The sequence below is a fragment of the Camelus ferus genome, chromosome 9, assembly GCF_009834535.1.
Source record: "Camelus ferus isolate YT-003-E chromosome 9, BCGSAC_Cfer_1.0, whole genome shotgun sequence".
Classification (NCBI taxonomy): domain Eukaryota; kingdom Metazoa; phylum Chordata; class Mammalia; order Artiodactyla; family Camelidae; genus Camelus; species Camelus ferus.
In genome coordinates this window covers 9,145,922-9,161,472 of record NC_045704.1, presented here as the reverse complement: position 1 = coordinate 9,161,472, position 15,551 = coordinate 9,145,922, and the positions used below count along the sequence as shown (strand labels likewise).

Sequence of the window (15,551 nt, the reverse complement as noted above, 5' to 3'; positions counted from 1 at the left end):
GCCGCTGCTCCCTACGCTTTCCTTTACGGTCCGGAAACAGCCGACGCGTTTCGGAGCCAGGCCCTGGGGGGAGGGGCGCCTCGCGGGAGGGCTAGTGGGGAGAGGGGCGGAGCCGGGGCGGGGCGGGGCGGGCGGCCGGGGCTTGACTAAGTAGGAGGCGGCGGAACGCCGGCGGCGGCCGGAAGTAGCCGAAGCAAGCGGCGGAAGTAGCCGAAGTAGCCGGAGCAGGCGCGCGGCAAGGCGAGGCGAGAGCTGCACAGGGCCCTACGCGGCCGTCTCAGCATGTCGGACTTCGACGAGTTCGAGCGGCAGCTCAACGAGAATAAGCAAGGTGAGGGCGCGGGGCGGCGGGCGGGGCGGCTCTTGGCTTCCCTCCGTGTTCCCCCGCCATTTTCCCCCCCTCGCTTCCCCCTCTCAGGGCCGTGCGGCGCCCCCCCTGGCCGCGGCGCGCGCCTCGTTCACGTGACCTCCCGGCGTGCCGGCGCGCGGGAGGGGAGGGGCGGCAGGCGCTGGCCCGGGACGCATGCGCGGCGTGCTCTGTCCCGCGGCCCACGTGGTCCCCGGCGGAGGTGGCTCGGCTTCGCGAACTTCGCGAGGTGTCCCTTCGCGGACTTCTTTTTAATCTGTAAAGGGGATTATATGGATGGGGTCCTGCAACCCCTCCCTTTTCTCCCGCTACCTGGGCACTTCCGCTTCCGGCCGAGCCCGCGGCCCGAATCTCCACGCCCCCATTGTTCCAAAATGGCGGTTGTGCGCCCCCTTCACGTGGGCGCGGGCAGGGCCAAGCGTGGGGCCATCCTCGCACCGCCGTCTTTGGGCCTCTCCCTGCGGATCGGCGCGTGTGAGGCGGGTCCCTCGTGGAAGAGGGTCGCATTTTCGTGTTAAGCGTGTCCCCGCCGCGTGCGCACAGTCCCCTTACCCGGGTCTTTGCAGTCCCGACGATCACAGTATGGCGTGTTTGCCGCCCAGCTCTCCGCAGCGGGAGGCACAGACTCCACATCCTGTTCGATCCCAAACTCGGGGCGCCTAGAACTACACTCATGTCTTCTCGGCGTGGAGATGGGGACCTGGTTCACCCGGGAGCCAGGGAGACAAGTTCCCCCAGGCCATGCCGAGTCCAGGCTCCGGGCCGCTCTAGTGTTGATGCGTGTGGTACTCCCAGAATGTTAGAAGTCGGGGAGAGAAGATCGGCGTTTAAAACATTTCTCTTGTCTTCCTATTACGGCTTATGAGTGAGGAACCTTAGGCCTTTGGGAAGGTGTCGGGCTTGAGTCTTAAGCTGTCCGTGTTCAGAGGGTCCCTGGGATTCCCTTTCAACTCAGCCTAGAGTTGGGTAGAGGGTGGCTAGGTTAGGAGACAGTCCTGGAGAAGACGTCACGTTTCGGAGTGCCCACGGGGTGTCTGCTCATGATGTACCGCATAGCAGCACAGGCTGTGGAGGTGAGCAGACCTGGGTTCTGGTTCCCAAGTTTTACTTAACTGTGATACTTTAATATTTCGGTGCTTGTTTTCTCGTGTAGCGACTGTCATTGTTTTGGTTGCTGGGTTTCTGGAATTAACAGGGTGAGAGTAATGATAGTTGGAGTGAAACTTTGAGCACATGCCTTCCTTGTGGCAGGCACTTTGCTAAGCTTTTCCTTAGTTTTTCTAAGTGGATTCTTGTAATGACTCTTAGAGGCTGAAGTAATTTCTTTCCTTCTCCTTGCAGAAGAGGAAACAGGCTCAGGAAACTTAAAAAAACGTTTCTAGGTTTCAGCTAGTCAGAGACAGCTGGTATTAAATGGGGTAACGTAAAAGGGTGGCTTGGCCTACATTAAGTGCCCAATAAGCAATATTTTTTCTTGTGAAGTAATCGCTGGTGTAATCTCTTGCTTGGAAGGAAGTAGACAGGCTGGCCTTTAGCTCAGATGGCGTAAGAGTTCGGAAAGGGCAGGACAAGGTGTTTTCCAAACGGCATTCTGCCAAGTTCCACACCTGGGGGTGGATGTGAGCAACATTTCAAGAAGAGAGAACTAAGGTTTAAAGGTTAGGTTGCTGTTGCGTGGTTTTATGCAGTTGGTAAGCCGAAAGGCTGAAACTGATCCTGAGCCTGTCTGGCTGCAGAACCATGTCCCGCAAGGCTGGACAGGCAGGTAGAACTGACGGAGCCTTCCTGGGGGCACTTGGCCGATGTGCTGCTTGGTTTCTCCCTGGGTGTCTGCACTGGTACTGGAAGCCCAGCCTTCAGCCCTGGCACATCCTCTGGGATGGTGGAGTTGTTCCAACAACAAGGTGGCCACAGCATTTTAAGCAACCGAAGCTGTCATTCTGTTCTCGTCTGTTCAGTTTCAGTACGTGTGTTGGGGGAGCTACTTTCGCCTTAAAGGGAAGCTTTGCATCCGTGTTGCTCTGCCCATGGGTTTTTGTCTCTGTGGTCCAGCCTCCTCCAGGCTTCAGCCCCTACCTAGTGCCCCTGTGTGTCCAGGGAATTAGTTTTCTTGAGTGTGTCCTAGGCACCCAGCAGGCACCACGTTTCCTGTGTGTCTGTTTCAGAGTATAGGGTGCAGGAAAGGGTCTCAGGTTCACAGCCTGTGCCTCTTCTCAGTGTGGAGCCAGAGGCCCAGAGCCTTGGGCCAGACAGAGCTCCGTGCCATGTTCCTGTGCTTACCTACTTCGCACTGTTGCCTGTTCCCTCTTGTCCCCTCCTGGCTCCAGTCTTTGATTTTTTTGTGTTTAATCTTTTGTTTTCAAGGAGGTAATCCCACTGTCCCTAGGGTTTCCAGCCAGACCCGTAGTGTCTGCCCGTGTCATGTTCAGGAGTGTTGCCTGATGCTTAACTGCACTTGCTGACTCTTCAGGTTTCACGTCTAGGCTTCGCCATTCCCTTGCTTTTTGGCCATGGGCAAGTCACGTGACCTTCCTGTGCCTCAGTCTCCCCATCTGTTATGTGAACCCCTAGCAGTGTTTTCTCAAAGTAGTAGAGATTAAGTACCGGTAAAACTAGCACAGAATGTGCTTTTAGGAAGCATCCTAACGTTTGCTACAGCTTTTTTCCTTTCTGAGGTGTATGTTTTTACTGCTTTAGTGATTCTGGAGTTGAAGTTCAATGCACAAAAAGTTCACATTTAATTGCATCAAAAAATGCATAAGATAAAGCAGCACAGAGGAGGCTAAAGTCTGCTCTGACGTCCCCTCCTGTTGCCTTGTCTTTCCCCGTCCCCAGACACATGGTAAAGCTTGTGAGTATGTTAAGACACGTCTGAGGGGTACTTGAGGAGTCAGTGCAACTTGAAACTAAAAAAATACAGTACAACGTGGTGCTGGAGCTGCACCTCCTTCAGAGGGTGAAAGGTCTGTTGGGAGCAGAGGTTTCTGTGGTTTTGCTGGCAAGGCTGTGCTCAGTTCGTAGGCACCACCTTCAGGGCAGGTGGGGGGAACCAGCTGCGGCTGGTGGGGAGCTCTGGAGAAGGCCCCCAGCCCAGCTCTTGTCCTTGGCTCAGAGAAGGTGGGGGTGTGCGGGGTGGGCGGGTCAGAGGAGCATGGTGTCTCCCCCTTCGACCCAGATTCAGAGTCGCCTTTCCAGAGGAGGGTATTCTGCATTATTCACCTGGTGGGGAAGGGATGGGTTGGGTTTCCCTGCTTCCCAGGCACATGGGAGCCTTCCTGGCACCCGACCCCGGGGCCTGATGGTGGGCTGTGGGGGCCAGCTGGTTGAGGATGTCTTTCCTGAGGGGTTGCTGGGTCTCTTCAGGAAAACATCATTGGGTCTCTTGATTCCCCAGCCTCTAGCCCTGCCCCTCTCAGGGACGACCCTGGGGTCAGGCCCCTCAGCCCTCGAGGGGGACCAGGAGCCAGCCTCCTCTGTCTTCTCTGGCTCCCCAGCTCCTCCTGAGCATCCTCAGGTATCTTACACCCCAGGGCACTTGCAGGCCCTGTCCCCTCAGGTAACCAACTCCCACCCCTGGTCCTGCAGGGTCCTTGGACTCGCTGTGCTCTGTCCCCTCCTCCATCGAGCCCCTTCCCCTTGGGGGTGGCCTCCCCCGGGCTGGGGCATGGCCACCAGTGTGTGCGGGTGGGTTGGGCCGCGTCCTCCCTCAGCTCATCCTCCCCCCCCTCGCCCAGAGCGCGACAAGGAGAACCGGCACCGGAAGCGCAGCCACAGCCGCTCTCGCAGCCGGGACCGCAAGCGCCGCAGCCGGAGTCGCGACCGGCGCAACCGGGACCAGCGGAGCGCTTCCCGGGACAGGCGGCGACGCAGGTACCAGGGCGCGGCCCGGCTGCGTCAGCCCGGGGAGGGGACGGGGGCTGCGTCCTGGAGCTCCGGCCGAGCTGCTCCTCTCTGCGCATCTGGGGGAGGGCTCTGCTGCCGTCTGTCTCCTTCAGTTTTCCCGTTTCTGGGGTTTCCTTTGGTTTCTGGGGGGGTTGTTGGTACAGCAGGTTCCAGGCGAGTCTGGAGACAGGGTGTCGCTCTGTCTCTTCCTTTGTGAGGGGCTCCCTCCTCCCCCGCCTCCAGCCTGGGTTGTTCTCTGTCCCCTCTGTGCTTCTCTGGGGCTGTCCAGGAAGAGGGAGTCTTTGGAGCGGGGCAGCGCCTCCGTCCTGGCTCTGGGATGGCAGTTTTCTTTTCTTCTAATGCCTCTTCCCTCTTTGGCGCCCCTCTGTTCTCTCTGCCCCTAGGTGAGGAAGGCGGGATAGGTGGAAGTCCTCCTGCCTCCTCCCACCTCAGTCTCTCCAACTAGAGAGTGGTCTGTCTGGCCCTTCCTCCCTTCCTTGTGTTCTCCTGCCGGGGGTGGGGTCTGGGGGAAATGAAATGGCAGGGCCGAGGGGGCCTGCCCCAGCCCTGGGGCTCAGTGCCCTTGGGGGGGTGTGGCGTGTGGGGAAGACAAGGGTCCCCAGTCACCCCTCCCCATACCTTTCCCTCCCACCCCCCAGCAAACCTTTGACCAGAGGCGCTAAAGAGGAGCACGGTGGATTGATGTGAGCTTCTCTTCCTGCCCCCTCACCCCGACGTCCATGCCCTTGGCCTCCCGCCCCGCGCACCCTGCCCCGTCCTCGTCCAGCCCTGGCCCAAGCACTGGGGAGGAGAGTCCACCTGCCTTGAAACAGCACCCTCCCGGGGCCTGGGCGCGGCCCTAACCCGGATCCGCTCCCTCCTGGAAAGGGCTGAGCTGGGGGGGGGGACCGAGGGGAGCCTGGGGGTGCTCGCAGGCCCCCCTCTGGTCAGACTGAGGTTGCCCTGCCCCGCTCTCCCCTTCCCCCTCCCCCAGTCGTTCCCCCCGCCATGAGAAGAAGAAGAAGGTCCGTAAATACTGGGACGTGCCACCACCCGGCTTCGAGCACATCACCCCCATGCAGTACAAGGCCATGCAAGGTAGGCTCTGGCTGTGCCCCGCCACCCTTGGGCCCCGTCCTTGGGGTTGAGGGGTGAGGTTTGCACCCTGGGTCTTCTGCCCTCTGCCTTTTGAAGCTCTCATGGTAGGGTTGGGGCTGGGAGGAGGCCAGGGTGATGGCCTGGCTCTTCAGAGGCAGTGGTGGCCAGTGTTTGATGGTGCTGCTGCCAAGTGGGCCCATGGGGAGTGTTGAGGGTGTGCGGGGCAGGTCCAGGCTCACCCTGATGGCCTCCAATCCTGTTCTGTCCCTCCTGAAGCTGCGGGTCAGATTCCAGCCACCGCCCTTCTCCCCACCATGACCCCTGACGGTCTGGCTGTGACCCCAACACCGGTGCCCGTGGTCGGGAGCCAGATGACCAGACAGGCCCGGCGCCTCTACGTGGGCAACATCCCCTTTGGCATCACTGAGGTACTGCCCTCCCCTGCCCTCCCCCACCCCTACCTCTCCCTATCCCCTACCTGTTCCTCCCCTTCCCCCATCCCCCCCCCAACCTGCACGGGTCAGACTCCGCTCCTGCAAGACCCCCCGGCCCCCTCCCAGACGGACCGATGGAGTTGAGCCAGCCAGGGGCCGGGCTGCGGGTGGCCCTCTCCCTCCTTCCTCTTCCCTCTCCCCTCTCCCCTCCCCTACCTCCTCCAGCCACCCAGGGATCAGCACACAGAACGTTCCTACGAGTCCACGAATCCGAATCCGTGTCGAGAGAGACAGAGAGGGAGACTCGGACACACACACACACACACACACACACACACACACGCACGCCCCAGTTTTCTGACACGCCTCTTATTCTCTGCCGCCTGTCCCCATCCTCTTCCCACCTCCCTCCCATGGTCGCTATTCTTTTATTTTTGATCGCCCTGACCTTCCCCACCTTCCCCACCGCTCCTCTCCCTTCCCCTCCCCCACCCCTTCCCGTGGCACCCCCGAGAATCCCGAGATCAAAGAGTTGTTTCCATTTCTCTTTAAAGTGAAATATTGTGGGGCTGAGATCCCTCGTAGCAACAAAAAGTTTGCTACCATCGTTGAAGGCAAGTAAGGTCCATTCTGACTTTCTCAACCTGCACTTTGCTACATTTGATAAACCAGCCCCCGGACTCCAGGGCCAGGTCCCTCCACATCACTCTTTTCTCCTCCCCTCCCACCCGCCCCCCTCCCTCCCTCCGCCCTGCGCCCCCCCTCCGCCCTGCCCCTCTGCCCCCTGCCGCCCCCCCCCCCACTCGGGCTCTCTCTGCTGTCTGCTGCTCTTCTTCTTTTCTGCTCTTTTCTCTTACTGTCACTGTGGGCTGTCTTTTCTGTACATGTTCCGCCCTTGTTTCCTCTGCCGTGTGTTTCTCTCCTGTCCCTGTCGTGGCTTCCCTGCATCTCTCTTGAACACTTTCTCCTCCCCTCCTGCCTGGGGCCCCATGGCCCTCCCCACACCCCCGGCCTGCCTCCTGGCCCCTGGCTGTCTCCCTCTGCTGCTGCCCCATCTTCTCTGCTCTTCCTCCTGCTTCTGTTCCTGCTGTGGATCTCTGCCCCACCCATATTCCACTGTCCCTCCCCCCTCCCCACCCCTCTCCCCTTACTCCCCACCCCTCTGTGTCTCCCTCTCTCACCCTCCCCTCCTCTCTCCACCTCCCTTCCCCCGCCCCCCCCTGTCTCCTCTTCCCTCTGCAGGAGGCCATGATGGACTTCTTCAACGCCCAGATGCGCCTGGGGGGGCTGACCCAGGCCCCCGGCAACCCCGTCTTGGCTGTGCAGATTAACCAGGACAAGAACTTTGCCTTCTTGGAGGTGAGCTGGGCATGTGGTGGGGGTCAGGGAGGTGTGTGCTTGTTCCCTTGTTCCCACTCGGCCCTCCCACAGTCCGTACTCCACAGGTCACTGTCCCAGAGGCCTCCGGGTTGGGTGGTTGGACATCATTCACCCTGCCGCTCACCACCCCATTTTCTTTTCTTCAGTTCCGCTCAGTGGATGAGACCACCCAGGCTATGGCCTTCGATGGCATCATCTTCCAGGGCCAGTCGCTGAAGATCCGCCGGCCCCACGACTACCAGCCCCTGCCTGGCATGTCGGAGAACCCCTCTGTCTACGTGCCTGGTGAGTGGGGGAGCGGCGTGAGCGTGGCAGAAGGGGTGTGTTTTCTTGTGCCATCCTCCAGACTACTGGGAGCTGAGTGTCTCCCCATTTGGTAGCCTGGCCCAGAGAGGGTGAACTGTGAGCTGCTTGAGGACACACGTCTTGTACGTGGCAGCCAGGACCAGAGCAGAGGTGTCGTGGGACATGAAGACCCTGACTGGACCTCGGGGTCAGTGTGAGGGGCGCAGCATGTATGCATCAGTGCAGGCCGGCAGTTTTGTCAGTGGAGCTCCTGGTGTAGGGTCTGACACCTGGATGTCCTCTCATCTTGGTGTTTCCATGGACTCTTGTCCTTCTGGCCGGTCCCTACAGCTGTGTTGAGTACCGTCCCGGATTGATAGGTAACACAGCAGGCCTGGGGGTTGCAAAGCTTTTTCTGTAAAGGGCGGAGAGTAAGCATCGCAGGTCATTGGTCTGTTGAAACTATTCTGCAGTTGTAACAGGAAAGCAGCCCAGCCCACACCTGAGTGAATGGGTGTGGCTGCGTCCTACATGCTGAGGTTCGTGGACGCTGGTGTAACGTGCATGTGCAGTAGAGTGACCTTTCAGAAAGCTTGCAGGCTGCACAGGAATGGGAAGCGCAGCTTGAGCTGCAGGCTGTTTCCTGACCCCTGCGGTTGACTGGTGGGGTGTCAGTGAGGCTTGGGGCCTGTGGGGTGTGGGGAACGCCAGAGTTGGAGGATCCAGTGCTGCTGTAGCTGAGCTGAGGGCTCAGGTCTTGAGCCCCTGGATTTGTTCTGGCCAAGGAGGGGTGAGCACTGGTGTACTCTGGGTATGAGGGGAGTTGGCCAGGCCCTTGGAGTTTGAGAATGTGGGGCCCACTGGCTGAGGCTTCCCACCAAAGGACACCTTTTAGAAGCTGAGTCAGCTCTTCACTGTCACACAGGGACACGGGGTCCCAGAGAAGGTGGGGCTAAGACCCAGGGCTGGGTCCCTGGCTCATCTCCAGTGCTTTCTACCACAACAGTTTGGGTAAATTCAGCCCTCTTTAAGTTGTAAAGAAACGGAGGTGTCTCTGACGTGATGATTCATGTGTGTATATGCCTGGGACCATCTCCCAAATCAAGCTTCAGGACATTCGTTTGTGCCTCTTCCTAGTAAATTCAGTGTGTTAACCCACTCTTACTTATTCAGGGAGCCCATTCTTGCCTGTGCTGTATGGAAGTGTGCCCTGTGAATCACGTGTTGGTCTTTGTGAATGTCTCTTAGTATAGTGTTGGGCAGGTGTGGCCGCTGCCTGCTTTTTAAATAAAGATTTATTGGCACAGAGCCACTCCCACTTGTGCATGGTTGAGGCTGCTTTTGTGCCACAGTGGCCCAGTAGTGACAGAGACCATGTGGCCCACTGACTGAAAATACTTGCCACCTGGCCTTTTCCTGCTGTGGTGTGTGCAGAGGGGACAGCGAAGCTCGGGCGAGATCAGTGGGGTCCCGGGCGAGGTAGCTGGACTCCAGACTCGGCCTCCCTGCCTCCCTCACTGTCTCCCATGTGTCCCCTTCCCCCATGGACATGGAGGTATCGCAGGTACAGGGCCAGTGCTCGATCACAGGCTCTGTCACTGGTGAAGCAACAGAAAGATCATTCGCTGATCTTCTCTCTGGGATTTGCCTGTCCAGAGAGGCCTAGGGGGTCCAGCGCCAGTAGCCAGGCAAGTCCATTCTCCCCTTGGGCGTAGGGGGTGGCAGGAAGCCTGATTCTGCCTGCAAATTAAATATCTCTGGTTTAACTTTCTCTTTTTCAGTAATAAAGTTAATGTTTTGATCTTCTGTCGTTCTACTCTAAAAGAAAAAGTCAGTTTTACTGATTAAAGGGGAAAAACATGGTAAAATTCAGCAGATGTTACTGGTTGGAAAAGAAGCAGTTGGGCAGTGTGGCAGGTAGCTTCCTCACCTTGGTGAGAGTGGTGACGCAGAGCTGGGAAAGCACCTCATTGGGCACGGGGAGACCTTGAGTACACTCCCCGACGTCAGGCCCTGCCGTCCAGCGCTGATGTGGGCTCCTGGTCGTTCCTTCTGAGACAAGATGGAAATTGGGAGCAGGGAAAGCCTGTCTTTGGAGGCCAGAAGGTGCAGTCATCTTTGAATTTGTGTGTCCAGCATAATGCTGAGTGTCTACCCTGTTCCAGGCTCACCCCTTGGTTCAGGAATGATCCCACTCTGCCTCCGGAGGCTTCTACCTGTGGGGCCATCCCAGCGTGCTCAGCAGGCTTGTAGGGGCCAGAGCACAGCAGTGTGTGAGGTGACCCTGCAGGGAAAGAAAGATATCGTGGTCTCTTGGTGTCCAAGGTGGCCTTCAGGGTCTGTGGCCCTTGCTCCCACAATGCTGCTGCTCCTCCCTCCTTGGATGAGCCGGGTCTCCGTCTTCTGCACACCCCACGATCCCACCCTGATGGGTCCTGGCGGTCAGAGTGGCAGGGTGGGTGCCAGCACTTCTGCAGGGCTGTACGGGCTGGAGTGGGTGGGGTGGCAGTGGGAGAGCGAGCACTTCTCCACCGGCACATTGGCTATGTCTGGGGGTCTTTCCTTCGCCTTGTCCCTCGCCTGTCCTGTCCCAGGGTCAGGAGGAGGTGGAAGGGGCCACCTGGTGCCGCGTTGCCAAGGAAGGAAAGGCCATGCTGCTGGCAGTTAGGGGGCTTTGAACTCAGAAGTCAGGAGCAGGTCAGGCTCGATGGGTGGTGGGTCGAGTTTCCATCCTCTTGTGTTCAGATGGCACACTGGGGCTCTTCATAGCGCACTCCCGATGGGGAGGCTCCAGGAATTGAATGACGGATCTCGAAGCCTGCAGTGCATTGGGCTGAGACGTGGCAGGCGCTGGTCTCCGAGGGCGGGGATGGGGGTGGATGTGCGGTAGTCATTAAACTGCTGAGGTGATGTGACCCCACTCATGGGGGCCAGGGTGCTGAGTGAATCCGGCATGTCCCAGCCCTCATAGGTGTGGAACGGCATGGCCCTTCGAAGGCACACACGACCAAGGGCAGAGAATGACTCAGGGCTAGTTTAGCTGCGCTAAGTGCAGGACCGCAGGGGAAAGGATGGAGGGGCATAATGGGGAGGCCCGATGCAAACAGAGGGTGATGGGAAAGGGCTCTGCATTGAGGTTTGAAGGATGAACTGTGAGTGTCATCATGACCTCTCGCCAGTAGTTTGAGAACCAAGGGGACCTGCCTGGGTCACACAGCAGCAGGTGGCAGGTTTGGGGTGTGAGCTCGTGTCTCTGACCCCAGGGCCCCCAGTGTGCTGCTGTGCCATGCTGGTTTGTCACAGCGCATCCCAAGGAGTGCTGCTGGTGTGAGCCTTGGAGGCTGGGCAGGTCTGGGAGTCGCGGCTGCCAGGGGGAGTGCAGGCCTGTTTTTGCCACTCAGGTGTGACGGGCCTCTCCCTGGAGACTTCCCTGTGTGTGGGTAATGACCTTGTGCTGGGAATCGAAGTCCATCTACTCGCTTCTCTCTTCAGGAGTCGTGTCCACCGTGGTCCCAGACTCTGCCCACAAGCTGTTCATCGGAGGCTTGCCCAACTACCTGAATGACGACCAGGTAGACCCTGCGCCCTCCTGCGCCACCTGGCCCCCTCACTCGCACGCGCACACAGACACGCCCGCGTGCGCGCGCTGACGGGGTCTGGGCCTGCCGCAGGTGAAAGAGCTGCTGACGTCGTTCGGGCCTCTCAAGGCCTTCAACCTGGTCAAGGACAGCGCCACGGGGCTCTCCAAGGGGTACGCCTTCTGTGAGTACGTGGACATCAACGTCACGGATCAGGTGAGCCCCTGGCCCCTGCGCTGGTGTGTCTGCCCTCACCCCTACCTGCTGTGTATCCGCGCTGAGGTCTCCCCTCTTCGAGGTGGGCGGGAGGAGGCCAGCCTGAAGCAGGACCTGGGGGGCCCCTTCCCTGCATTCTGGCTCTTTCCAAGCCCTCAGCTCTTCGCCTTCCTCTCTCCCCCACTGATGCCCAGCTCTGGGTATTGGGGCTTTGGGGAGGTGTCAGGCTTTGGTCTCTGACCTGCACCTCTCCCCTGCGCCCCCACCCCTCGTCCTCCAAATGCAGGCCATCGCAGGGCTGAACGGGATGCAGCTGGGGGATAAGAAACTGCTTGTCCAGAGGGCGAGTGTGGGAGCCAAGAATGCCACGCTGGTGAGCCCCCCGGCACGTCATCTTCCATTGGCTCGGGGGACACCTGGGGGTGGGAAGGGGCTGGGTGGGGCCAGGCGGTCCTCCTAAGCTCTGCCCTGGCTTTCCTTTAGGGAAGGGCATGGTCTTTCCCCAGAACGGCATCTGAGGGAGGCCGGGGGGGCCGCGGGGAGGCAGTCTTGGAGGGGGCGAGGGCCGGGTTGCCCCGTGACGCCCATGCCTCTGCCGCCCCACAGAGCACCATCAACCAGACCCCTGTGACCCTGCAAGTGCCCGGCCTGATGAGCTCCCAGGTGCAGATGGGCGGCCACCCGACCGAGGTCCTGTGCCTCATGAACATGGTGCTGCCCGAGGAGCTGCTGGACGACGAGGAATACGAGGAGATCGTGGAGGATGTGCGGGACGAGTGCAGCAAGTATGGGCTGGTTAAGTCCATCGAGATCCCCCGGCCTGTGGACGGCGTGGAGGTGCCTGGCTGTGGAAAGGTGCGTGCACGCCCTTGCCCCACAGGGTGCCCTCACTCCCCCGACCCAGAGCACGCGAGCCTCCGGGGTGCAGGGCCTGTGGCGGGACTGCCTCGGTGCGCGGCCGAGGACTGGCCTCTGTGTCGGAGCCCCTCTGCTTCATGACTAGCTCTGTTAGGAAATTTTGTAGGGGTTTGGTCTTGTCTGTGCAGTGGGGAGAAAAGTGCTGAAAAGAGTCTCTGCAGCAGCCAACCCTTGGCGTCTTCTAGTGCCAGGTACTCTGCTGAGCTCACCTGTGCTAACCCTGAGCTGTCCCCGCCCCTCCCCAGGCCTTCCTCCGAGAACACGGGCCTCACAGTCTAGGTTTTTGATTTCTGGGGTCTGGTTCTGAGCCCACTGAGTCATGTCGCCTCTGCCACCGGCCAGGTGTCAGCCCCTCACGCCAGCCCTCCGGAGCCTGGGAGCATTCGTGACTTGTGTCCCTTAGCTACTCACCTAGGAAGCCCACACAGGCTGCCCTCGATAGTAGCTGGGAAGGGAGCGGGATCGCCCTGGGGGCTGTTTTTACGTAGGAAGGTCAAGGTGGGGTGTTAAGCAGGCTGTAGTGACACCCAGTTACTGCAGCAGGCTGGCAGGGTCCTGGGTGGCAGGGCAGCCAGCCTATGGGGACATCGAGGAGGCAGTGCAGCCAGAGGGGAGTGAAGCAGAGAGCAGTGGGGGTGGGCGTAGCAGACTTTGGAGGGCCAGGTGGGTCCTAGTAAGAATGTCGAGTGTTCTGAGTGGGAGGGGAGGGGAGTGTTCACAAGGTCTTAACTGGTTGAATGCCTGGCATATAGAGGTGGCCCCCTTGTAATACGATGGGGATGGGACCTGCCTGGCTGGGAGTTTGGAGGGGCGGAGAGGTGGCAGTGGTGTGATCAGTTTCTCTGGAACTTTGGGAACTAATTGCTTGTGATCATCCGGGTGGAAGCTTTCTGGTTGAAAGCAGCGGCAGGAGGACGGAGAGGAGTCAGTGGCCTGTAAATGCCTGGACCCTGGTGGCTGATTTGGGGGTGCCGGGAGTCAGGGGGAGTCCAGTGAGCCAGTCAGACCTCTGGTTGGGCAGAAACGGTAGGGGAGAAGCCAGATGGGAGGGCTGGGGGAGGGGTGATGGTCAGGGTTGAGGGGCTGGCTTTGAGGTACTGAGACACCCCAGCAGAGATGTTGTGGGGCACTGCTTTCCAGGTGTGAAGTCTGGTAGACACACTGGTCCCCACTCTGGTGTCAGGCCGGATGAACTTGCCCAGGGAGCCGTGGAAAAGCATTGCCGGTGGGGGCAGAGGGGCAGGACAGGGCAGGAGGAGGAGGGTGGGGGGTCTTGCCCAGTCCAGACTCGGTCCCGACGTTTCGGTATCCGCTAGAGTGGGGGAGCCTGGTGTGCCTGGGGGCTGAGTATTTGTGGGAAGAAAGAATAGAAAGACCCCGCCTGGTCTCTGGGATCAGCTTTTAAACTTCATTATCATTCTTTTCAAACATACATAAGAGAAGAAAGAAAATGTCATAGTGGTAAAGTAATGTGTTACTTAAGTCGTGTTATAGTACATATATCGTATCATGGTGCACTGTCGCCCAGCTTCAAGTTACCAAAATCTTGTCATTCTTAATTTCTGTATTCAGCTTCCAGTTCCCCCTTCGTTGGCTGAAATGAAATATATCTCATATTTCACCTGAGATATTTAAGAACATTTCTCTGTCTCAGCTACCGCTATTTTGGGCCTGGTAGCTCTTGCCTTGGGGGTCTGTGCTGTGTGCTGTAGCCTGTTTAGCTCCGTCGCCAGCCTCCATGCTCTGGACGCCAGTAGTGTTATGCATGCCTTTGTGCTGGTGAAAAACGCCTCCAGACATTGCCAAGTGTCCCCTGGGGACGTGGTCACCTTGGTTGAGAACTGCTATAAACAGGACTTTTAAACATTTTTAATGAAACCACACAATACTGTTAGTACATTAACAAAATTACCCTTAGTATCTACCTACCCACGCTGTGTTCATATTTCCCTTACTGTCTCAAAAATGTCTTTTTACAGTTGGTTTGATCAAAATAAGGAACTGTACAATTTGGTTTCTAACTTTATTGTAATTTATCAGTTCTGTGTCACCCCCTCTCCCTTTTTTATTTTTTGAAAGCTGTGTTGCTTGTTGAAGCTGTAGAGGCATTTATTTTATAGACTTGGCCTTGTTCTGAATTAGGCTGGTTGTATCCACCCCTCCCTCTACTTCTGTAAACTGATGGTTCACGCAGGATGAGAAGCTTGAGTAGATCAAGGTTCAGGTTTTTGCTTTAGAGTCAGACTGGGCTTCAATACTAATTCTGAGCTTTCCTTACTTCATCCATTGGGGAAAACATGGCCGTTCGGGTGCTTGGTGCCGGGGAGACAGTTCACACAAGTGACCCATCTCCTGGAGCTTGCCCCTGTTTGGTGGGGCTCTTGACTCCAGCTTGCCTCTGCCCTCACTCCATGCCTCTGCTCTGTTCTCTAGTTCTTTGATCTTGGGATGCTGGAGGATGTTTGGGTAGATGTCCCCAAACCTGCAGCGAGGCCCTCTTTCCCTCCATCTCACTCTTTTGGAGTTGTGGGTTTGGTTAGATGCTGGCTGGTTGCTGGGAGTGAGCCAGCTCATCCTTGGAGGCTGAGAGGCTGCTCTGTCTTCACAACCTGCCTCTTGTTCCCACAGATCTTCGTGGAGTTCACCTCTGTGTTTGACTGCCAGAAAGCCATGCAGGGCCTGACAGGTCGCAAGTTCGCCAACAGAGTGGTTGTCACAAAATACTGTGACCCCGACTCTTACCACCGCCGGGACTTCTGGTAGAGGCGGCAGGGGAGGGCAGGGGCAGGGCTGGTTGGGGACTTCTCCCCGCCTGCTCCCCCTCTTTTTCCCCCTCTGAAGACGATGGGCAGAGGAGTGACAGCCGAATGACAACCGGCAGCAACTGGAATGGCAGCAATTAAGGGTGGGGGGTGGGCTGCGGGTTTGGGGCTGGGAGGGGGCTAGGGAAGTGCGCACACAGGCCCACACAGACACATGCACCCACAGACACAGAGGGAAGGGGTTGGGAGGGGTGCACAGCAGGGCAGGGTCCGACCCCCATGGCCCCTTCCCAAAACAGTCTCTCTTCCCTTATACCCCCTTTCTCTTCCCCTTCCCCACTGTGGAAACATAGCGTGTTTATATTTTATGGCCAAACTTTTGAATTTTGTTGTCCGGCCCCTGGTTCCCTGCCCTCTCCCCTTTCAGGACCACAGCTCCCGTCCTCTTGGCCTCTGGTCCTCTCCCCGGTGTCCTCCCTGGTTTCTTACATAGTTGATTCTCTCTTTAGTCTCCCCGGACCTGCCCCCCAGCCCCATGGACCCTGTCCCTCTCCTACTCTCTGTGGCAGTTTCATATTTGCTAAGACGAATTTGCTCATTAAACATTTTGTTGTATTTTACTTTATGGAGC

General features: G+C 58.3%; 1 protein-coding gene across 2 annotated transcripts; it reads left to right on the top strand.

Annotated features, from left to right (window-relative positions):
- The first annotated feature begins 132 nt into the window (after positions 1-132).
- On the top strand, positions 133-15,549 carry U2AF2 (U2 small nuclear RNA auxiliary factor 2). 2 transcript variants are annotated; one of them, XM_032487593.1, is made up of 12 exons: positions 133-331; positions 4,102-4,237; positions 4,909-4,953; positions 5,244-5,347; positions 5,624-5,775; positions 7,024-7,140; positions 7,308-7,446; positions 10,939-11,018; positions 11,118-11,240; positions 11,527-11,613; positions 11,847-12,095; positions 14,787-15,549. In XM_032487593.1, exons 1-12 carry the CDS (start codon positions 283-285, stop codon positions 14,919-14,921), a joined length of 1,416 nt encoding a protein of 471 aa, XP_032343484.1. In that variant the 5' UTR covers positions 133-282; the 3' UTR covers positions 14,922-15,549. The 2 variants fall into 2 exon arrangements, with proteins under 2 accessions (XP_032343484.1, XP_032343482.1); XM_032487591.1 differs by having other exon boundaries at positions 11,527-11,625.
- Positions 15,550-15,551: the final 2 nt, after the last annotated feature.